Source organism: Meleagris gallopavo, chromosome 1, assembly GCF_905368555.1.
Source record: "Meleagris gallopavo chromosome 1, MGAL_WU_HG_1.1, whole genome shotgun sequence".
In the NCBI taxonomy this organism is placed as follows: Eukaryota; Metazoa; Chordata; class Aves; order Galliformes; family Phasianidae; genus Meleagris; species Meleagris gallopavo.
The window spans coordinates 165597770-165621467 of record NC_139404.1 but is presented as its reverse complement, the minus strand read 5'-3'; the positions used below and the strand labels follow the sequence as shown (position 1 = coordinate 165621467).

Below are 23698 nucleotides of genomic sequence, written 5' to 3'. Positions count from 1 at the left end.
TTTATGCTAAGTATCTTAATGGTTTTACAGGATCTTTGCTTAAAGGGTAATGGAAAAATACATTTTGTAGCTTTAAATTCACAAAGTTAATATACTAATGCTTTTGGTGGTTTTTTTCTTCTCCTCAATTTCTACAGTATCTGAATTTTCTCCTGCTTACTCCTGGTTTCCTAGACAAATGAGTCAAAAAGCAACAGAAGATCTGCTTAAATCTGCTGCCTCTGTACACAATTATCTCCAGACAAATATTAAGAATATCCCTGACAAAGCAGGAAATAATAAGAGGAAGATCAAGTTAGCCCTTGAGAGCATCTGACCCATGAAGCAGCAATGATTAATGAATAAATATGGTTGGATTTGCATTTTAAGAATATGATGCCATAGAAGGTTCCAATGTACGAATTGGAACAAACGATTTCTCAACATCATCAGAAGCACATTTTTGTAATATGAACAGCAAAGCAAAACCCAGGAACACTGAACTACTCCAAGTGTTCCTACAAAGCATTCACGGATGAGTTCTGAAAATGAAGAAGTTACCAAATGTACAGCCAATAAAAGCTTCAGTATGGATTCACTTTCCTTCCACAAAAGCAATAGCTTCATCTCAATGTGACCAAGTAATCCCTTAAGTACATTCTTCATTTGTCTGTGGAATTGCTGTTTTCATGCAAGAGCAGTCACAGCTTGAGAGATGCTCAATTCATTCATCCTGTGCTCCAATTAAATGCATATCTTATTGGAAGTATCTTATGGTATGTAAACAGGCATATAGGTAAAAATGTAAGCCAAGATTTTCAAGAAAAAGGTTGAGAGTACTTAGAATTTTTCCAAATCAGTCAGTTTCATGAACCAAATTAATCTGATCAACTTTTTCAACTGCTGTGTTCTAGAAGTCATGCAAAGCTACAAATGACACACTGGAACTCTCTAGTCCCATATAATGCAGCTTATATTGCTCTACCAGAAATGGTGAATGGAAATGGTCTTTTTCTCCACTTGATGAGTTTGCAATGGAAGTCTCAAACAAGTAAATGAACACGGCTTTGTTAGCCTACAACAATCTCAAAAGTAATATAAATGTAAAAGAATGCAAATACCTGGTTGTGCCCAAGGCTGCTGAGAAAGGCTGTATTTGGGACCTCCTTGAGTAGCCATTGCTTTTAAAGCAGCCACCTAAAACAATTACAATCAACAAAATGATGTTTGTTTCTTTAGGTTGCAATCACAACATGGTGACCACACAAAAATTGCACACATCTCCTAGATACTGCATTTTACCAGACCTCTCTGCTCTCTCCTTTCCTTGCACTGACTCAACAATACACAGGGGAAGCAGCTTGACAGAAATGGAATCACAATCCTTTCTTGAACATACAATTCAAAACAGGATTAAATTTACAAAGATGCTTCAGCACCTAAGGATACAAAGAAACCTCAAAAGAGATTTATATTTAATCAGGTTAGTCAAGCTCCCCAAATGGACGACTAGAATCACGTGAACAATCTATCCACTTCAGTAACCCATCTATAGATCTTTTAGGCATCCCTTTCCAAAAGCCAGCAGCTGGGATACTTTTGATGTTCATACAGTGCTGTAGCCCCAGTTTCTGAGTTGCCTTCATGCTACAAAAACACAAAGATCCACAAAGACCATTTTTTTCCAGAAAAGCACACAGAGTGACCCGCTGTATCTCAAGATGTTTTGCAATCCTGAGTCCTACAGTAGGTTTTACAAAGCAATGCATTCTAAAAGGACACTTTTTTTGTTTTTGTCCCCTAAGGTGCCTGATCTTCCTCGAGTGCCTAAGTTTTGTCAGGATCTTTTGTTACAGAGAGGACTTGGAAGGAAAGTCCTGCTCAGCAAGCACTCCCCTTAAGTAAAACATGTTGAAGACAGAAATCTTTAACAAAGTTAACAGCCATACTCTAAGACTTGCCTTAAGAACAGGCATGACCTGACAATTTTATTCAAGGCTTTGGACGAAGCCTTTTATTCAAAGATTTGGACAAGGTTGGGTAGTGCCTTTCCTGCAAACAGAAAAGCTTCTGCTGAATTTTCATAGACCTGTTCCAACTCAATGAATCAGGTAAAGCTTCTAGGTTACAGAGTCTGTTACTTTTAAAACTAACCTACGCTTTGTTCCTTTAATCTGTAACTCCCAAAAATGCTTGGAAAGTTCCTTTTTGGATTTCAAAGGAAGCCCAACTTTAAAAGGGGAAATGCCATTACCTTCAGCTAATTGGACCCATCTCCCAAACCCAATTTAACTACTAATTCCCTTGACCTGCCAGTATTTCAGTTAACATACAACACATCATGCTTGTACCTTTGTCATGAACTCCTCCAGCTGCTCTATAAATTGTTTGGTTTGCTGCTGAATAAACTGCTCACAAGCTGCTTTCAGATGGCGATCGACATCTTTCTTAGAGTCAATATAGTGTTCTCTGATTTCTGGAGTACCCTTGAACAGAAGACAACAAATCCCTCCTTTTTATTTGCCAGACATCACCACCCACTTAAATGACCATTTTTTTAATGAATGCAATAAGACTCCATATTACCTCCAGTAAGAACTGTATCAAGGCGTTGTTGCTGTTTAGTCTAAAAAATCTTGAAACTGTCTTAGGGTTCAGGATTTTAAATGCTGCATCTGTGAATAAGAAAGTCACTCAAACTGTAAATAAAAGGGATTCCACTCCAGAAACACACAACTAAATAAGTAAATGAGTGAATAAAATGGCCTAGTCCCAGTAGGACCACTGTAACATTACAGATCCCACTATTGCTAGGTGTGCACACACAACTGCACCACGCACAGACACACACAGAGCTTGATCCACTCCTTTTTAATTGCACATACAGTACATCTGAGTCAATTTCATCATCTGAAAAGAGAACATCATTAAAGGGTACACCAAACTAAACGATGACTGATCCCAACTGTAGTGCTATCAGCGTGCAAACTCTGTGAGCGCTGTGCATCTACAAGTGAAAGACTCTTGCATAAGCTACATACTTAAGTAGTTAATCAATATGCAGTTTAATCAATATGCAGACCCTGCTGCCCAGGAAAACCAGGTATGGTTGCACAAAACAACTGGGAACTGGCACTCTTTTCCTATGTGCTTTAGTTTTTTAGTTAATACTGAACAAGGAAACATCAAGGTTCATATATAGTCGTGTTAATGGTCACAGCAGGAAAAGCAACAATGGCTGCAATTAACACATCATCCTGAAATTAGTCCTATTGCATTAAAGGGATGTTGTTGATCTGAAATCTAGTCAAATTAGGGTAAAAAACATATCAATATAGTTCCAGTATAGCTTGTTGCCCCAGCATCACTTATTTACAATCCTACACCTCCATCAGCTTTCTTCCATTTCAAAAATAACTCTGTTCTTCTGTTGCTGTATAAAACAATGGGACAGAAAGATGATGTGTGTGAATATGAAAGAGCTGTCAAAAGTATCAAATGAAGAGGGAATGCCAGTCACATAGGCGCTGAACTAAGAATCTGCACTCCTATGCAGTTTAGAGAAGGCTGCAGAGAAAGATTCATTCTGTTCTCTGAATTACTTCTGATTCCAAGAAGTGCCTAAGTTCACCATTAGATGCTTACAAGCTAGTCACTGTGAAAACCACCTCTCCCTACTCTATCTTCCAGTTACAATTACCTTAGTATTATACGAATTAAAAAAAAAAAACAAAGGTGGTAGCATGACTTTTACATGAAGCAGTATTTGAGATATAAATCTCAAAATCTACATGCTTGGCTGGAAGACAACAGAACTCTTATTAGCCATTTTATTTTACTTCTACAACTCATCCCAAATACAAAAGCCTTGCTGGCCTATGTAATGCTACATTAAGAATTAAGCACGGTCTATATTTCCAACAGCATCCATTCATCTGACATAAAAAAAAAAAGTGTTTTCCATTACTTACCACTACAGTGTGCAAAGCACTGGCTGGCACAAAAATTTATTCGGTTTAATACAGATGGAGAACAAATTTGTGTGTCAGCCAGGACAAGACACCAAAAGGATGTATTTGCCCTTTAACCCCCAGTCAACTAGAAACTACTCAACAGGTACATGGTTTCATTGATGTTCAAATGCAACAGATGAAATGATTAGTGTAGGAATCGCTTGCTCCGAAGTTACAACAGCAGCATATTAGACAGCACAGAAGAAAAGTTACGTGTTCAGCTTTCTCTTTCAGAGTGGAAGAGGAAAATCATAGAATTACAGAATGGCCTGGGTTGAAAAGGACCACAGTGATCATCTTGTTTCAACCCCCCTGCTATGTGCAGGGTCACCAACCAGGCTGCCCAGAGCCACATCCAGCATGGCCTTGAATGCCTCCAGGGATGGGGCATCCACAACCTCCTTGGGCAACCTGTTCCAGTGTGTCATCACCCTCTGTGTGAAAAACTTCCTCCCAGTATCTAACCTAAACCTCCCCTGTCTCAGTTTAAAATCATTCCCCCTTGTCCTATCACTATCCACCCTTGTAAACAGCTGTTCCCCCTCCTTTCCTATGCTCCCTTCAAGTATTGGCAGACCACAATGAGGTCTGCTCAGAGCCTTCTCTTCTCCAAACTTCCCATGTAATGCTTCCCCATTACTCTTGTAGTCCACAAGTATTCCTTGCTATATTTAAAGGTTTTTTTTCTGCCTTTTACTAAGGAACCCCAGTACAACTTTAAAAACCATGACTATGGCCATTACTCTCTATTTTTCCTACAGCAGACATGACTGCTACATAAAACCAATACTGCTTACAGGACATGCAACACGAGTTCTTTCCTAAATGAAACCTCACAGAAAAGTTCAGGAAAACTTAATTTGTTGTAGGCAAGTCAACTATGTTTTTTTTTTTAAAACTGACCTGCTAAACTGAAGTAACAAAACATTCTCACTGAAAAGATCAGAAAAGGGTAAAAACATTTCTGAGCAACAGAAGCATAGATTACTTTGACATTTTTAAAAGGGAGTGGATAAGTAAGTTAGGTTAGCAGCAACGAGCAGTTGAATGCATTCCACACAAAAATAAAGAATTTGTTAGATACATCACAAATTGCCCTTAATCAAAGAATGTAGTTTGTTGGCTGGTCAGTTTGTTGGCTTTCTTTCCAGAGAAAATAAGAACAAAGCACAAGAGATTAGAACAAGCATACAGGTCATTGCAGGTGAACATAAAATAAACCCAGAACTTCTGCTAGCACAGGAATGGAGGATGATCTCATCCCATTCTGTGGCCAGCAACTGCTCAGTACCTCTAGTTTTCTTAAGGTCCAGGGAAATTTCCTTAATGGTGAAATCAGTGTGGAAAGGAGCAATTTGTTCACGAAGAATCAAAAGGTGTTTTATTAAGAAAAGCTGTCCATCAACCTGGGTCTAGAGCATAACAAGAAAAAACATATGCATTACATGTGAAGAGCAACCATTAAGTGAAAAGAACAATTTCAATACCTTCACTTGTGTTAGCTACCTTCCTCTAACAAGTACTAATAATCTTACTAATAGGATTTTTCTATTAGTCTGCAGTGCCATTAACTACATTCCAGCATTGACAAGCTCCAAGCAGTATATTTACTGCTTATTTACTCTGCTCTACAGAAGCAAATTTTATTCACATTTGTTGGAAAATAGAGATTATAGAGCTACATTACATTGTGCCCACGTTAGCCACAGGCATCCACTTTTTGAAAGACACAAAATTATTCTTCATAAAGGACAGGAAGTATTTCATGTAATTCACATAAAGTTGAAAAACTTGAGACTGTAAGATTGTTTTTCATCATTGAGATGATTAAAAAGCCTAAAAGGCAGCTAATCAAGATTATTAGAGAAACATTAACCATGCTACTGTGCAAAGATCTTACGAGGCATTTTTCTCATATCATTAAATGCAAAGCTTAATTTCTACACTGTATGGCAAAGATATAAAGAATAAAACAAGGCCAAGTTCACACCACTGAGACTATTAGTTTTGCACTGCTTGTTTTTTTAGCTATGTGCTTTATACTGCACGTAGTTTTTCATCTTCCAAGTTCATGGCTCATTGAGGTAAATGGGGGAGGACTCAAGAATTTGCATTTGCCTTTGCAGGCTGGAACAGAACTTGACATGATATAATGAGAAAGTAAAGAAACCAGGTTTAAAGCTACAGTTTTAAAACACAGAAACGTTGACTAAAAATACGTGAGAGAATGGTTTGCTCAGGTTCTTTTTTGTTTGTACGTGCAGAATTTCATCAAATAATGTTATATTAACATGCATCGATAGCAAGGTGGTACAGCTCCTAGCAGGGCCCACTGTGGGAACAGTTTCAGTCTCTGATATGCTGGAATGGATAATTAGCTGCAGAAACCTGTATTAGTTATGTAAGAAATAGTTATATGATTAAGCAAGAAGGAAATGTGGCTTGAACTTATTTTTAGAGGTACTACGTGTAATAGGTTCTGTTCTTCAAGGGACACTAAAAAGAAATACTTCACAATCATTTGAATAACAATTACTTATTTTTCATTACTAAATACTTACTGTCTATTAGGAAAAATCCTACAAGTTTAGCCTATCAAGACTTCTCTATTGTTTTTAAAATAAATTTTATTTCCTGGCTGTCAGGAATTAGCAAATACTGCAGTATTTGCAATAAATAAATTCTAATATTAAAAAAAAACCCACAAAACAATCAAAAGGTATAACACAATCACATGAAGTAGCATGTAAGGTAAAAATGACTCGATGAAACTGCTCTGAATTCTAAGCAACAAATGCCAGATCAAACCTTTTGATTCTGGACAGTTCAGAGCAAAGAATACTTATCCTATCTTTCCAGTGATGTTAACACTTGGAAAGATTTTTGAAAATTCAAAAAACAGAGGCAGAGAAAAAGAGAAAAGAATAACAGGCAATGGCAATAAACAAGTAGCAGAAACTTGCAGTAGAATGCTTGTTCAGGTATCACTTGACTAAATTCACATGAGCTGCTGCAGTCTGTAAACACAACTGCTATGATGTGTATTTTACCTTTTCAGATAGGCTTGCATGTGAATTTATTAACCATAAATAAGCACTAGCAATTCCAGCATGTCTCGGGGGACAGAGCAACATGCCTTCACTAAGATTTCAATGGAATTCTGCACAGCTGCTTCATGGCTTTAGGCCATGTACATGGTGTAAAGAGAAAAAAAAAAAAAACAAACAGCTAAGCCCAAAGCACAGATTCTGACCTTGTTTTTGCTGATAGAATCAGCAGCTCCAAGCAGTGAATGGACACAGGCAGATAAGGCTTCTTGTGATAATCCCTGAAACACTGCCCTCTGCAGGGAAGAGGAAATCAGACAAAAAAACATCAGCAAAGCTTCAGCAGAATTTAGAGCTGAGACTTGCAAAAGTTATGCTTATCAGTAGATAAAACTCTAGATCACTAAGCTATAAACACCTTGTCTAAATGTGATACAACAGGCTAAAGCTTTGATACATAGCAATTTGCTACAGCACTCACACTGGATACAAGCACACACCAAAAGTATTCCCCAATCCACCCTCAACTTGGATCTGCACCTGAGTCTGTTCCACCAACACACTGACAGCCCACATGCATGAACATTACTTCTCAAGGCAAGCACATGTGTGTAAAATTTAAACTTGCGACAGATGTGAGATCATTTGAATGAGTTTAACCCTAAGCAAAGCCAAAGTACTTTGCATTTGGGCCAGGCTAGTAAGAAACACGACAGCTGCCATGGCCTGGGGGGCACTCTGAGCAAGCTGCAGCAGCTACACTGCATGGCAGAGCCAGCCCCATGAATACAGGCAGCCTCTGCCAGCGCTTCCACACAGTACATGGCAGCCCCAACTGTCCCAAGAGGTGCCAGTACCACTTCATTTACTTCTTCTCCTACCAAAAGGATGCAGGCAGGGCGTATTGATTAACACACTGTTAATGAACTGCATCAACGATTCAAAAGTCACCCCTTCTCCAGGTTTCTAGCCAAAAACAATGTCAAATAACCACTTATGTTTAATGAGATTGATAAAGCAATGAAACATTAATATTTTCCAGTTTCTTTTTAAGTAAATACCACACTGCAGGCAGTTTCACCCAACACCTATCAAAGATATCGTGAGATGCATTAAGCATATATTAAGAAGGAAGACATACAGAGAAGCAAGAACACTCACAGTGTGTTTCTCAGACTTACTAGCTGTTAAGTGACAGACAAAAACCTCAAAATACTTGTTTAGTAAATACTACAGTTATTTCTGTTAGACATGAAGATTTCCTCTGTCTTAAACTGTGGATAATGTAAACATTGTTTGCTGGGTCAGTACCCTATGTTTTTGAAGACATGGAACAAAAAACGTGAGGAACATCTTCAAAATAGAAAAGCAATAGAGCCAGCATTTTTAAATCAGAAAGAAACATGATCCTGTCTGAGGTCCTGAAAAGTACACAGCAAGAAGCACATCCATCCAGGGATTTCAGCAACAGGATCATTCCATAGAAGTGAGCCAGAGCTTTCTATTCTGCCTTTTCTGCGTCACTCCTCAACTTTGGTTTACGTATCTTAAGCATCACATACTGAAAATACATTTGTAATAGCAAAAGGAATGGATGTACAGGCCAGCATACTTTTTTCTCATTCTACAAGCACAAAATTGACTTGGAAATACTGACTAAAATTTGTCAGTCCACGTGTTTTACATAAAGCAAAGAAGACCAATAAGAGGTGACAGAGGCCAACAACTGCCCATTCCTTTTAGACTGAAATATTCACTTCACTTAAAAGATGAGAAGAGTTTTTGCATACGTCTATACATCTGTACAGTTTGGAGAGACACACAAGGGTCCTTCTGACAGTAGGGTACCACATGCCGTGCAGATCTGCTGGTGAGATGGTGGACTGCTGTCTGGGATTAAGGGATTCCGCTGAACCTATTTAAAAGTAAAATTCATGCATGAATAACAAAGCCATCCCCCATCCATCCTTCCAACTGCAGCACTGACTGCACTTCACACTGACTCCACAATAATACAACATCACAGAATCATCGAGGTTGGAAAAGACCTCCAAGATCATCAAGTCCAACCATCCACCTACCACCAATATCTCCCCACTAAACCATGTCCCTCAGTACGACATCTAAATGTTTCTTCAACACCTCCAGGAATGATGCCTCAACCACTTCCATTGGTCTTTCTCCCTCTGAACAGGACAGAACTAGATTACTGATGTATAATGAGGCACACAGCTGTGAAAGACACGAATATTTGTTTTCAGTGATGGCCCAACTTCACCTTTCTGAAGGAATTAATTTTACAAGCATGTCTCCAATGACTCCCCTTCCTCAGCTCAGCAGCTGAAATGCTCAATTACAGACAAGTGTGGAAACAAAATGTTTGTGAGCACAGAACTACACAACTTACCCAGAAGGAAAAAAAAAACCAAAAACATTCCATCCATTTTATTTTTTCATGCTTTTTTTTCTATAGAGCATGATTCTGCATGAATTTAACAGCTGTAGAAAGAGCAGGCTTTGAACACCATTTCTATTGCAGTGAGGAGGGTGTAAAAAAAAAGTTCTCCTCCTGGATAACTTCTGACACCTCTTTATGCTCAAGACAGATTTTCACAGCACCTGACAGAAGCCCCGCATTATTTTCTTTTTCTCCTAAAATCTTGGGCAATATCTAAGTCAATAACACCGTAGCAATATCCTTCTCCCTTTTACAACAAAATACTTATTGTCACAGTAATTAGAAGGCCTGTAAGACTTTAGCTGGTGGTTTGAGGTTCCTAGGCTACTTGTCAGTCACTTCAGCTGCTCCTGCAGGCACAGGAATGAGAAAGAGACACTTTGAAGGGTAAATAATCCCAATCAGTTAATTTGACAAAGTGAGATATATTTCATACCAGATTTAACTAAATTGCAGGACTCGGGATCTTCTAGCCGGACATCTGAAAATGAAGCTTCAGATGGCAGCTTCTTCTGTTCCTCTTTTAAGCTCTGTGCAATTTGCTGCAGAGGAAGATATAACACAAAACAAACTATATGATATTTATTATTTAAACTGGATTATGCTGTTTTCATTACAATAGAGAAAAGAGAACTAAATTGCCAAAGAAATCAACTATATTCAGCTCACCAAAGAAATGAGAACAAACTAAGTAGAGACAGCTGTTTCCAAAATAGTAACTGAAACACTTCCAAGCCAATTTAAGATTCACAAGCACTACCCAGAGGCATGTAAAGCACTTTTCTTTCCACTTTGCCTGTTTTTCCTGATCTCCAAAGATTAACCAGTCGATACACCTAGAAAGAAAAGCTCAGAACAGGGGAACCCAATCCGACACTTAATTGGATTTCATACAGATAATCTCTATGATGGCTTTATTGCTATAAATGTTAGGTGCAGATGGCCCTGAAGTGCTCTCCAGTTTATTCCCTGCAGGAGTTCAACAAAAAGCTTTCAACACTTCCACACTTCAACCTTTTTCACCTCTGGGTCTGCTCTAAAGCAACTGCAGGCAGCAAGAATGGGCAAAGCACTCCATTAATATTAGAGTAGAACAGCACAACAAACACTCCTGCCCTGTGCTTTTAACATTTTAATAATTCATTTAGTCAGTCATAAGGTCTCTCTGAAAAATAAGGTTTTGAGATATAAAAAGCAAGCAAACAACAAAATGAATCCCAAAACCAGATTAAAAAATGGAGTCGTGTGAGGACACGTGAAGAACAGCATCACTGCTCTCTAAAATGAACTGTACAGATCACTTTCCTCCTCTTCCTAAGCAAACAGCCACAGAACTCCTGCTAAAAAATAAGATCTTGCAGAGGCAAGCAGTACAGAGACCTGTCTACAGAAGTCATAGCTAACATAAAATCATCCAGATCGTTTGTTCACCCAGTTATATTCACTTTAGTAAGAAATACCATGCTCCAAACAGTTATACTGGTAGCACTTCTGATCACTGTCTGATCCCATTTAGTTACGTTGTGTGGGCTTCTCAATTACTGGTTTGGACTTCTCTTCAAAAACTTATTGGTCATTAAACTTCCAGCATAAAGGCCAAGGATTCCATTAAACTCACTAGCTTCAGGATTTGTAAATGCTTTCCTAAAATCCTATTAACGTCATCTATCATCACGAAGGCATGAACTGTAACATAGCAAATGCTATAAACATGTATAAAACAAGATGATAGCAATTTGAATTTGGCATGAATGTTAATTTAGAGGCAATAATTGAACAGCACCAGGTCCACTTAGACAAAATTTTCTTCCAGCCCACAGAAATACAAACACACATAAAACACAGAAGATTTAGAGCTAAGTAACACTCTGTTTCTGAAATCAAACAACATACTGACTTCTCAGCTGCAATGAAGTCCTTTGATTTGTAAAGATTGCCAGCTATTCTGGTACATAAAAGTAAAGCAGAATGGAAAAATGAAATATGAATCTCGCCAGGCCATGCTGGAATTGTCATTCTTTGTCAACTCAATCCACTGACAACTTGGAAACTTACGAAGAGAACATAATTTAATCAGTAGAATCATAGAATCACAAGGTTGGAAAGGACCTACAAGATCATCTAGGTCAACCATCCTCCCATCACCACTGCTACCACAAGCTACAAAACTATATCTCATAGCTCCTCATCCAGACACCTCTTGAACACTGCCAGGGATGGCGACTCCACCACCTCCCTGGGCAGCCATTCCAGTGCCTGACCACTCTCTGACAGAAAAAAGGTGACACTTTCATAGTGCCAGTAATAACAAACCTGAAAAACAGAAACAAAATACCACACAAGTGTATATACAAGGATAACTAAACCAAGGGCAATAAAATGTAATCCTATACCTCCATCATTTCCAACTTGTCAGGATATGCAAGATCTCCTGGAGCAGGTTTGTAGCCTATGATATCAGTCTGAATGTAAATATGTGTCCTGTAGACAAGACGTTCTTGTACATCTTCTAACATCTGCTTGACGCCGGCAGCAAATGCACCTAGTTGTTCAGCTGACAAAGGTTATAAAAAGAAAGACACAAATCTGTGAATTTCACTACACAACAACTTTACAGATGCAGAAGTTTAGGCATCAGCAATGTAAAACTGGCACAAAACTGACTGACTGCAGAAGTCAGACCATTCTGGGAATAGTGGCACGCAGACAAATTTGTGACTCTGATATTGCAGCCATTTTAGCTCTCCAAACTCACATCACATGTGAATATGGGATCTCACAACATCAGACTCATGTTAAAGTTAAGTATTTTGGATTGCTTAAAAACTAGGTTCATCAGTGGCATTTCTGCCTGCATACCCAACCTATTTGCTTTGGTTTTTCCACAGCCAATGCCTGCAGTACAGCTATCAAAAGGCTGATAAGCTAACACACCTGTCTACACTATAGAGCAGATGACTCAAAGCAGCTCAAGTCCAGCTTCAGAACTATTGCAGCAGCCTGAGTTTAAGTAGCAGACAATAACTTCTCAAGATGAGCTAAAGACCCTGTTACATGTTTTTTCCTCATTCCAGATTATGTTACAATCCCACTTCAAGGAATATGAGCAATCCTTCATGGCTCCAAACACAAAGAGCTACTCTGTGTTATACACCAGTTGCCAAGTATGAGTTCTATTTATCACTTGGTGCAAGACTGAGAAATTATTCCATTACACACTGGTAATGAGAAAGGAAATGAGTTGCCAGATATTATTAACTTTATGGTCATCTCACTTCTAATAGAACATTAACACTTAAAACTCCAAAATCTCTATCAACTTCACAGCTGAAGTTCCAATTTCTAGTCTGAGAATCACTGTGTCAAGGAGAATGAAAAAAAAAACAGGTGTGCATTCCTTTTATCATCATGCATACACAAAGCTCTATATGGATGATGCTTCAGCAGAGCCAAGTAAAGCAACTTATTCATTTGAAAAGATTTATTTAAATCAGTCTTGGAGCACGGATGCACACTGAGTGAATGTTTACTTTTATGTGTAAAAAATCTAGAGAAAATAGTACTCTGTAACACCAGTCTACTAATTTAAGTGAAGACAGAACAGACTCATAGAGCACAGACCTGTTATAAGCACAAAAAATTATAATTTAGTTCAAATAACCCTACCATAAGTTTTACACATTTAAGGCTCATTAGAGAGAAAAGAAAGTCTAGGGAGATTGTTGCCTATGCAAATGAAGGATTGTGTCAATTAAGAAGGTTGTGAAGAGGAATCAGATTCCATCTGAGTTACCATTGTTCTGTACATGATCTTCAAGCATCTCATTTTTGAGGATCCCACAGAGTTCAGACAGAGTCTCCAAGTGAATAACATGGATGATCATTGGCCGCAGGACATCATATAATGAAAGACACAGCTTCTCCAAGAGTTCACTATGAAATAAAAATTAAACACAGCAAAACACTTTCAGGATCCCACAATAACAAACTAAAATCATATCACAAATACAAGTTATTTTTATGGCAAATTTTTTTTAAATGAGGATGAGAAAACATGTTATCATAGAAGTCTTAATAAAGAACTGCTTAAAGAACAACCCCCTGATTTTCTAACAAGTCTCCTAAGAGATGCAGAAGACTTTAAAATGGAAGTACAATTTTGAATTCTAAGGCAATCAAACAAACAAGAACAAAAAGAGTAAATGGCCTCACCTGGTTTACCAAGCTTCTGTATAAAGAAATGCTTGTGCTGAGCTCACAATCATACCCCCTATTCTCCACTAGCAAGGATTCATCTGATTCCAACCACTCAGCCTTTCATCAGAACTATGAGCACATGAAGATGGATGCACACAGGAGGAAAAGTTTGGTAACCCCTACTGTAACTGTTTCTAACACTGCAGGACACACTTCCCAATATAAACCAACACTATGAAATCAACACAGTACGAAACATTAAGAATTGCACTTTGTTCTACTGGTTAAATACTTCTACGCTCGTTCAACTTGATGCATTTCTCAGTTAGGGGACCAGCACAGTTAGCTCTAGATATTACTGTTGTTCAATGATCACTTAGTTAGTCACGGATTATTTGAATTTTCAGATTTATCAGCTAATCTCCCAATTAGCTCCTTAGCAAATACAAACACTACGAATAATTAAGCATTTACAGTACAGTAAATATGTATGTACTGCACTGTACATATATATTTTTAATTCAAGAGGAATTTCTGACAACAGTAAAAGGACACCTCAGTTCCTTTCAGGGTTGAACAATGGGTGAATGTTCAGAGGAAAACATTTTTCACATCTCCCTTTGAGCATTCTGAAGCTTTACAAGCAACTTGGTAAAACAGTAACCCCTCTTAGGCTAAAAGCAGAAAGTTTCATCAGCCTTATTAAATATAACATTCAATTTCTTCTCTTGTCAATCCGAATCTCTACTCTTGTCAAGACTCTTACATCTGTATACAGACACCTTACTATTATTTCTTCAGAGCACCTCTGTGTTTTAGAAAAAAATGAGCTTATTTATTATGCACCTAAGAAAAAGCTAATGAGGTACCTATACATTGAAACACTTTCCTCAAAACATCTTAATTAGTTTTAAGAAAGAAAGGGAAATATATATATTTTTTTTTTTTAATGAAGGGAGATAACTACATTTAATTGACTCAAAAATAATCAGAAGCTTTTTTTCTTATTCTTGATATACAGTGCACTAGCTATGAAATTTCTGAAGAACACTCTACATTTCAATGAAGGACATTTACTTTAGGATTTCGACTGTGTTAGCTAAATTCTCTCTTCAACCAGCTGAGCCCAAATCTTGAGCATGTCTCACATGAGACCTAAGTTTCTCAAGGAACAGCTTCTTCTTAAGTTAAAGAAGTAGCATCATAACCACAGTAACTCTTCGCTGATTTGGTTCAAATGTGTAAACTTCTACAGTTATTTCCAAAGCAACTGTGTATTCTTTTAGACATTTACATTATTGGAGTTTCTTAAGGAGAATGTAAATTAGCAGCTGGAAGGAGAAAAGCAAAACAAACAAACAAACAAACAAAAAACAAGACAGGAACATCAAATTCTGATGCATAAAATAATCTAAGATTTTATTTCTTGCTGGTTCTCACCAAACTGCTTCAATATCACCATTTGCCAGGTAATGCTGAATGCTTTATCACAGGACAGTAAATACTATATGCAGGAAAACAAAAACAGCATGTACCACCTACTCCAGTTTTGGTGTCGGTTTCGTGAAGAACTCATTGTAAAGCTGATGCTCATCCTGGCATACGTGGACCATGAAGGCACAACCACTTCGCACCTGCATTCAGACAAGCACAAACAGCTGACTATTTAATGATTTCCCTTGCATCAGCACCAAAGGACATGTATTACATAACTGCTGCTGTGATTAAACTGAAGCTGTGTGAAATTCAAGAAGCTCATTGTGGAACTTCTGACCCTTTTCATTTCTGATGAAATTTAAGTAACCCCTGCGTGAGGTTTGTAGCAAAGTTTTTTTCAGAAGAATCTTTCACAAGATACTTGAAAATACTAATAGGTACTTCATATGGTTCAAAAACACACATAATTTTCATGATTCTGTATGTAAACAGTTGAATTAAGTAAATGACTTTTACTGAGAGAAGAGAAAAACAGTAGAAATGAAAATATATGAAAATCAACAGGTAATCACTCTACGCCTACCAGAGCACAATGGTCTCTGTTGTTCTGACTGGTTAACTCTGTAACAGTGCTGGAGATACTTGGACCAAGCAAAAGTTCCCTCTGGTCAAGGTAACACTGATGGATTTCATTGAGAACTTGTTGATACCTATCAGACAACAGAGAAATTAGAACAGTAAATGCACCCTAACGATCACTTTCTGGTAAACAAAACCTTCATTCTAATAACCACTTTGGAATCTACATCATGTTGGTTTCTAAAGCTTCATAGAATCACAAGGTTGGAAAGGACCTACAAGTTCATCTAGTCCAACCATCCTCCCATCACCACTGCTACCACAAGCACTAAACCATATCTCACAGCTCCTCATCCAGATGCCTCTTGAACGCTGCCAGGGACGGCGACTCCACCATCTCCCTGGGCAGCCATTCCAGTGCCTGACCACTCTCTGAGAGAAAAAGTTCTTCCTTATGTCTACTCTAAACCTCCTCTGGTACAACTTGTGGCCACTTCCTCGGGTCCTGTCCGTTGCCTGGGAGTAGAGACCAAATCCCTCCTCATCACAACCTCCCTTCAGGCAGTTGGAGAGAGCAATAAGGTCTTCCCTGAGCCTCCTCTTCTCCAGACTGAACAATCCCAGATCTCTCAGCCAGTCCCCATAAGACTTGTGCTCCAGACCCCTTACAGCTTCGCTGTCCTTCTCTGGACACATTCCAGGGCCTCAATGTCTTTCTTGTAGTGAGGGGCCCAAAACTGAACACAATACTCGAGGTGCAGCCTCACCAGTGCTGTGTACAGGGGGATGATCACCTCCCTCCTCCTGCTGGCTGCACTATTTCTAATGCAGGCCAGGATGGCACTGGCCCTCTTGGCCACCTGGGCACACTTTGTTTTAAAGAAGCAATGTGTTAAACTATTTTAACTAAAATAAAGATTTTAAGAACTTAAAATAGTTGAAAAAAAATCTGTAGACATACTCACTCTGGCATCTTTTCAGATCTTTGCTCTACTTGCTCAATAAGAGCCTACTCAACAAAAAACAAAGAAGTCACTGTCAGTAAATGAATATTTGTAATCACTGGAAAATAGCTTAGAATTATTTTTTTCCTTGGATAGTTACTGTGCAATCCTTGCATTCACACTACTAATAAGCTCAAAACCCATTTCAGAGCTTTATTTTTAAGTTACCTGCCAATCTACTTACTCTGACTTTGGGAGCAGCTGCTCTGAATTTTACATAAAACAACGTGAAGGCATTGTCAGAATTTGGCACTGCTGAAGGATCCTGCAAAACAAAACAAAACAAAAAAAAGAGATGAAGAATTGGTTAAAATGGAAAATACTGTATTTGGCTTCCAGCATTAACTGGCTGAGATGATTAGGCTCTAAAACAAAGACCTGCATTTTTACTGTCTTCAGCACTTTCCACCTAGAAAAGTATGCTTCTTTTAGAACTCTGATCAAGCCAGACAAAACAAAAGCCACACTGAAAGCTTCAATCAACAGTTTCTATAGCAAAAGTTACTTTCAGTAATTAAGGCATTCTCCACCAGAGCCAACAGCTTTCTCTGGATCTGCCACAGTACTACTGACTGCTGTTCTTCGGTCTGCAGTACAACAATGGAACAAAATTTCCCTTGTACCTATCAATCCCAAAGCTGAGAAGCTAAATTTCAGGTCACACTCAAGTTCCAGATGGTCAGATTTTGAGATACTTGCTCCTGCAGCTCCTCAGATCAGCTGGGCACACAGTTAAAATCTGCAAGAATTCCAGCACTTACAGGCACAACAGAAATCCTGTATAGCTAGCAGTTTACTTCCCCTTATCTCCTTATGACATCAAAAGAAGCAAGTGTCCTTTCTTCAAAACAAAATGAGGACAGGAAAACTCTTCTGCCTTTCTTGTGAGCAACCTGATCTTCCTTCAACAAACACAGACCAGAATGTCCAGAATGTTTAAAACACTTGCATACGAGGCATAACAACATTAGTTCTCATCAGCCTTTTTTCATCCCTTACAACATCTCTGTGGTGCTGCAATAACAAAACTCAACACTTGACCACAACCAATTCTAGCAGATACAAACATTAGAAGTTTCAGAGAAGTAAGCAAAACACCCACAAACTGAACATGGAACACGATCAGCACCATTTAACCAACTTTACTCTGAGGGTATCCTTCAGCAACAGCTTTCATTAAAAATGCCTGCAATCCCTCTTTCTTTGTTATCCTCTGATTCTCAGTTCTTGCATTAACCCTTAAAGTATTCTCCATGACCTCCAAAGCTGACCCCCCACAGTTCCATTTTTCAATCATGCACCCTTATCATTTGTCAACACAAACTGCAGCATGTACTGTGGCTGATTCAGAGCTACTGGGCACAAACCAGGCCAACAGGCCAACCAGGCAAAAAAACACAGAAGAAAACTGTACAGTATTACACTGCACATTTCAGTGCAGCTCAAGTTACCACTTACTGTTTCACCTTACCCTTTTCATTAACTGGCTTGTGAGGTTTTGCAGTGTGTTCACAGTGTATGTCTTGATAAGGTGCATAGCTTTCAGAAGGCATTGTTTAAATTTAGTCAAATATACAGGATAGTCTTTAAAATTTGGCTGAAAGAAATAAGAAACCCATTTGAAATAAGAACAGTAGAAGAGTTAAAAGTTTATCAAAAATTAAAATACTATTTTACTAGCTAGAAATGCTAATTTCCACACACTAAAGGCAGCATTTTATTAAAATCAAGCAGAATATTAAGTATATCCAGTAAAAAATTTTACATGTATAAACAGTCATCTCTGCATTCTTACTGGCAGACAGAATATTCTAGAGGAAAATAAAACCTGCTTGAATACCTAGCTGTGAAACTTAAGATTTAACAAAAAACAACTGAGAGTTACTTACATGCGATGAAATATATGCAATACAATCATCAAGCTTAGCCAGCATGGGAATGAATCCTTCACTGTTCACAGACAAGGTAGGGGAGTTCAGTTTCTTTGGAAAAAAGACAAAGTATCATTGCAAGAATCAATGCAACTTTGTTTTAGTGACGAAGCTCAAAAGATTTGTACACTTTTCATTTACTAATGCTCTTAACAGTGCAATAATACTTACTGTGTTGATGTTCTCCAGCTCATTGAAATACGACAGCTTCTGCTGGATGTTTTCAGCCAAGTCAACAAGTTCTGACTATTAAAAAAAACCAGTAAAATACAGAAAATCAGTAAGTTAGCATGCAATTTATATATACAAGAAACATTCAGCCTCCTTTTCTACAAAACTAAGACTTCAAATGCTCTCAGCACACATCAGTGTTAACCAGCTCCAAATAACCTGCACCCGAACACATAGAATAAAAGATGAAGAATGCAGCAGTGTATGCATGCTTGCTCTTCTCTTTCACACTTGCTTTCTCTCATAGCAGAGAAAGACACATAACTTTCAAAAATGTCTGCTCTGTGAGTTTATCAGCATTCCATAGGTACTCCTGCATACACATAGCTGTGCTGTCATTATTTCAGAGAACTCTAAGAGACCTGTATTACAGGATTGGAGCAGTTCAGAGTTCTCCTTTTTCCAGTTTTGAGTATCTCAAATCATCTACAAAAATGCAGAAAAGGTCAGAATAGATTTGCAGAGACAATAACTTAGAAGCTACTTTCTCTTTCAATACATTGATCCTGCTTCCACGTGCACTGAAGCAGCCCACGCTATCCAGCAAATACACAGCAGGACAAAAGTTGTTGGGGCTATGTGCTGATGCATACATTATTTTTACCTGAACAAAAATCCCTCACCACGTACAAAATAGGGACTTTACACCAATTTAGACGCTGTAATTGCTGTTTCTAATTCTGACCTGTGTATTCAGGGGTGACTGTCCCCATCTACTTAGCTCTTGGGAGGCCACATCTGGGCTTCTACTGTGTCCAGGCCTGGGGCCCCCAGTACAGAAAGCACAGGGAGCTCTTAGAGAGGGTACAGAGGAGGGCTACTAAGATGATCAGATGGCTGGAGCACCTCTCCTATGGGGACAGGTTGAGGGAACTTGGCTTGTTTAGCTTAGAGAAGAAAAGGCCCTGGGGAGACCTCATTGTGGCCTTCCAGTACTTGAAGGGAGCGTATAAACAAGAGGGGGAATGGCTGTTTATGAGGGTGGATAGTGATAGGACAAGGGGGAAAGGTTTTAAACTGAGACAGGAGAGGTTCAGGTTAGATATCAGGAGGAAGCTCTTCACACAGAGGGTGGTGACACACTGGAACAGGTTGCCCAAGGAGGCTGTGGATGCCCCATCCCTGGAGGCATTCAAGGCCAGGCTGGATGTGGCTCTGGGCAGCCTGGTCTGGTGGTTGGCGACCCTGCACACAGCAGGGGGGTTGAAGCTAGATCAGTATTGTGGTCCTTTTCAACCCAGGCCATTCTGTGATTCTCTGATTTAAGAACTTTCTTCTATCAGTTACCTTGAAAAGGTCAGTGGTTTTATTCACAAAGATGCACTACTACCATTACAAGTGGAGATGAGAGCAGCACATCCCCAAAAAAATCACTCATGTTTTTGTTCTCAGAAGAGATAACAAATCTTCTCTAGCATCCCTCTCTACCAGGTACTTCTTTCTTTAAACATTTATTTAAGCAATTTCAGCATAAGTAACAGATGAGCTCCTACCTATCTGCTATGTCAGAAAAACAACGATTGAGACTAATTTTGGAGCAGGATCTCTTACAGTTACAAGTTCTGAAGCTATACCATGCCTCAAGACACCCTTGCACCACTGACATTCCAAGGCCTAAGAAAGCATGTTCCCTATATCACTGATGGAATAGTTCAAGCAAAGAAAGAAAATACCTGGGAAATAAGCTAGAAAATGAAAAAGAATATTTCTCCACAAAAACAGCTCAAAATATGTCTGTAAATGATACGAATTATTAATCTCAACAAAGCTTGCTGTAAACACTGTAAAGGTGGTCCAAAGCAAATGGAGGGATTGCCAGCATAGCTCACAAATCTCTGCAGCATAAGGAAGAAAACCTTTGGTTTATGATACATCAGAAGCTTCCAGTAATCTTCCCACCAAAGCTCACCTGCTCTTTCAAAAGCTGTTCACACGCCTCATGCAGCGTTCCTGTCTTTGTGGACACAAAGAGATACTGTTTTTGCAGTGATTCCAGATGCTGAAGGGCACTATTCACATCATTCAGTATAGCATCACACTGCTCCTGAAAGCCGGACAAGTAATCCCTCATCTGCCTAGAAAAAAGAGAATCATCAGGAAACAAGTAAACAAGTAAAATTTCCCTTCCCTTCCCTTCTAAATCCAACTGCCTACGTGGAAACTGGCACTAGCTTTCCTAGTGTTAATTTGTCTCGGGGAATAAAAGATTCACACCAAACAAGTGTGTATGTCAAGCAGATGTTTCACGACCTCTAGAAATAAAGAAACTCTTGAAATAGCCACTGCAGTGACTCCACTGCCTTGGCATCCCTTACAGCAAAACTACAGAGAATGAAGCAACACGCATTTCAGCTTGTCTACAGCACGCAAAGAATGTTTGGATGGACAACACAAACGTAGCAATTACTGCAGGCTACTGCCCACAGCTAAATTCTACCCACCTTGCTTCCACTAAGGCAATTTTCAGTTTCCATTTAGAAATGACTTTACTCTCCTAAAGTAGCTGCAGTCAACCAGAGAGTTAAAACTTAGCATGAGGACTGAAAGAGGCCTAAATGAAAAAGACTTTGTATCTAATGTCACCAAGCCTGTCTAAGGCTCAGTGATGACAAACTCTAATGTCAAGTGGACCGTTTGACTTAAACATCAGTTAACATGAATGACTCCTGGTGTCAGCTAAAACTTCTGAGTTCTTCTTTACCACATACAGAGCAGCATGTAGATTCACAGCTCTGATTAATCTCATGCAATCAGGCAAAGAACCACTTCTGCTCCTCTGGTCTCGTGCAGATAATTACACATTGGCCACCCCACAAACCACTCTATGAGGCTTTATTCATTTACATTTATTCATTCTTTACATGTTTAATGATCTGAGCACAGGCTCAGCATATGCTTAAAGCTCTGATTTTAGGAAATGCCACGTCCTGAAACGTCAGAACAAGAGGAAGAGACAGAGCAAAGCTAAATGGAAAAACAAGAGAAGGACTTCAGCATCATCTCTTCATAGCCAAGGGTAAGTTAAGTTTCAAATTGGGTCTGTTTCTGAAGAGGCCATCTGCAGATTTGCCTGAGCCATTCAGCCTTGAGGTATAACACTCTTGAGGTATAACACAAAAGTCAGTGGGAAGGGGCTCTTCAGAGGCTGATGGAAGAGTCAGTTGACAAGAATAGATGAGAATGGCATGCCTCAGAAGTGGAGCTGAAGAAAGCGTCAAGGAATGCTGGCAATGCAGATACAACCTCACACATACAGTCAATGGTGAAGGGTGACAGCAGAAATGACCACCACCAACATCTGTGGCCCAGAGCCTCCCTCAGAGAACGGCATTTCAACACCAGTGGCAGCAGAAAAGGCACAGGATAGCTCTTAGCTTGCCTTTGTCTACAGCCTAGGTTGCCCAAGGAGGTTGTGGATGCCCCACCCCTGGAGGCATTCAAGGCCAGGCTGGATGTGGCTCTGGGCAGCCTGGTCTGGTGGTTGGCGACCCTGCACATAGCAGGGGGGTTGAAACTAGATGATCATTGTGATCCTTTACAATCCAGCCCATTCTGTGACTCTATGATTAATATACTAGGCAGTTCCAAAGGAAATCTGTGTCTCTTCACTGTTCTGCCACAACAGCAACAGCCTTCAGGATGACAGCAGCGCATTCAGCCTTCAAAAGCATCAGCTGTTGCAGAATTACCTAGCAGGTGAACCTGCACGTGTGTTAAGATTATATGGACACAAATAAGTCTTTCAGGATTTAAGTTACTTACATCAAAAGGAACTGAGGAAGAACACGTACCTATACTTGGCACCTTCATCTTGATCCATCTGTGTCTGCAGCTGAGCAAACCAGGAGAAGAACTGGAAGAGATTTTATGGTGAGAACAACACACACCTCACATGCAATAAAACCAGTTATAAAAAGAAACCACCACAGATTTATGAAATAGGAATTCAGAAGATGAGCTTCTGTTAAAAGCAGAGACATTCAACAACTTAATTATTAATCAAGAGAAAATACAACTCTAACACTAAATTAAAATGAAAAGGAGTGAACTTCATCTCTTCTTATTTGCACAAAGAACCAACAGAGCTGTCACATTAAAAACTGGGGCGAGCTGCCATTCTTCTACATTATGAGCCACACCAAAGATATACCTTACTCTCATATATTCACTTAAAATGGAAAAAGTATCCATTACTCAAAAGCTCAGACTTCAACGATGTTTTTCCCCCATGTTCCTTCACACATCTTGAAAACAGACCAAAAAAATTTAACATGGCCTCCAAAAAGTGTGCAGGAGACACAGTTATTTAAAGAACCCTCTGAAGACTGCTGGTTCTCCAGCATCATTTACCTGCTGTGCTGTTTCAATTCTTTCATTCTCCATCCCCAGCATGGCAAATCCTTTCAGGAGAACATCTTCTGTGGATTCTGGCACTGCAGCTGTCAGTGCAACAGTCAATGACTGGGATGTCAGGCTGCATAAATCTTCAATGGGAAGCTGCTCACAAACACACAAAAGCTTCAGTCAGACAGCTTAGAAGTTGGTACACCCAGCTCAAGTACAGTAACACATTCCAAAGCTTCAATGTGAGAAAACTGCTGGCATTTACTTTTAGTGCAGGCATCCAAAATAGTGTGTGACAAGCAAAAAAGAAAGGATTTTTGGAAGAATAGTTCCTGTTGAACAGGAGTTCTTACCCACCAGGATTTTTTTTTTTTCCTAAGCAATAAAAATATGGAAACATGCAAATTGTGAGAAATCTTATGTAAATACAATTAGAGATCATTAATCAGCTTATACACTGAGAACAGTTTAGCAGAAC

General features: G+C 39.1%; 1 protein-coding gene across 2 annotated transcripts in view; it reads right to left on the bottom strand.

Annotated features, from left to right (window-relative positions):
- Positions 1-23698, bottom strand: part of COG3 (component of oligomeric golgi complex 3) — a 31977-nt gene that overhangs the window by 4993 nt on the left and 3286 nt on the right. The window contains exons 2-20 of one of the 2 annotated variants that reach the window (XM_085215826.1): positions 23227-23373; positions 22668-22729; positions 20786-20951; positions 18817-18891; positions 18604-18696; positions 18186-18311; positions 16899-16979; positions 16676-16719; positions 15715-15841; positions 15237-15328; positions 13291-13430; positions 11891-12051; positions 9934-10039; positions 8830-8954; positions 7246-7335; positions 5284-5404; positions 2566-2654; positions 2331-2465; positions 1101-1176 (exon numbers count right to left, since the gene is read on the bottom strand). In XM_085215826.1, the coding sequence (XP_085071952.1) occupies positions 1101-1176; positions 2331-2465; positions 2566-2654; positions 5284-5404; positions 7246-7335; positions 8830-8954; positions 9934-10039; positions 11891-12051; positions 13291-13430; positions 15237-15328; positions 15715-15841; positions 16676-16719; positions 16899-16979; positions 18186-18311; positions 18604-18696; positions 18817-18891; positions 20786-20951; positions 22668-22729; positions 23227-23373 (2056 nt within the window). Of the gene's footprint in view, positions 1-1100; positions 1177-2330; positions 2466-2565; positions 2655-5283; positions 5405-7245; positions 7336-8829; positions 8955-9933; positions 10040-11890; positions 12052-13290; positions 13431-15236; positions 15329-15714; positions 15842-16675; positions 16720-16898; positions 16980-18185; positions 18312-18603; positions 18697-18816; positions 18892-20785; positions 20952-22667; positions 22730-23226; positions 23374-23698 lie in introns of those variants that run through there. The other variant, XM_085215827.1, reaches the window with a different exon arrangement.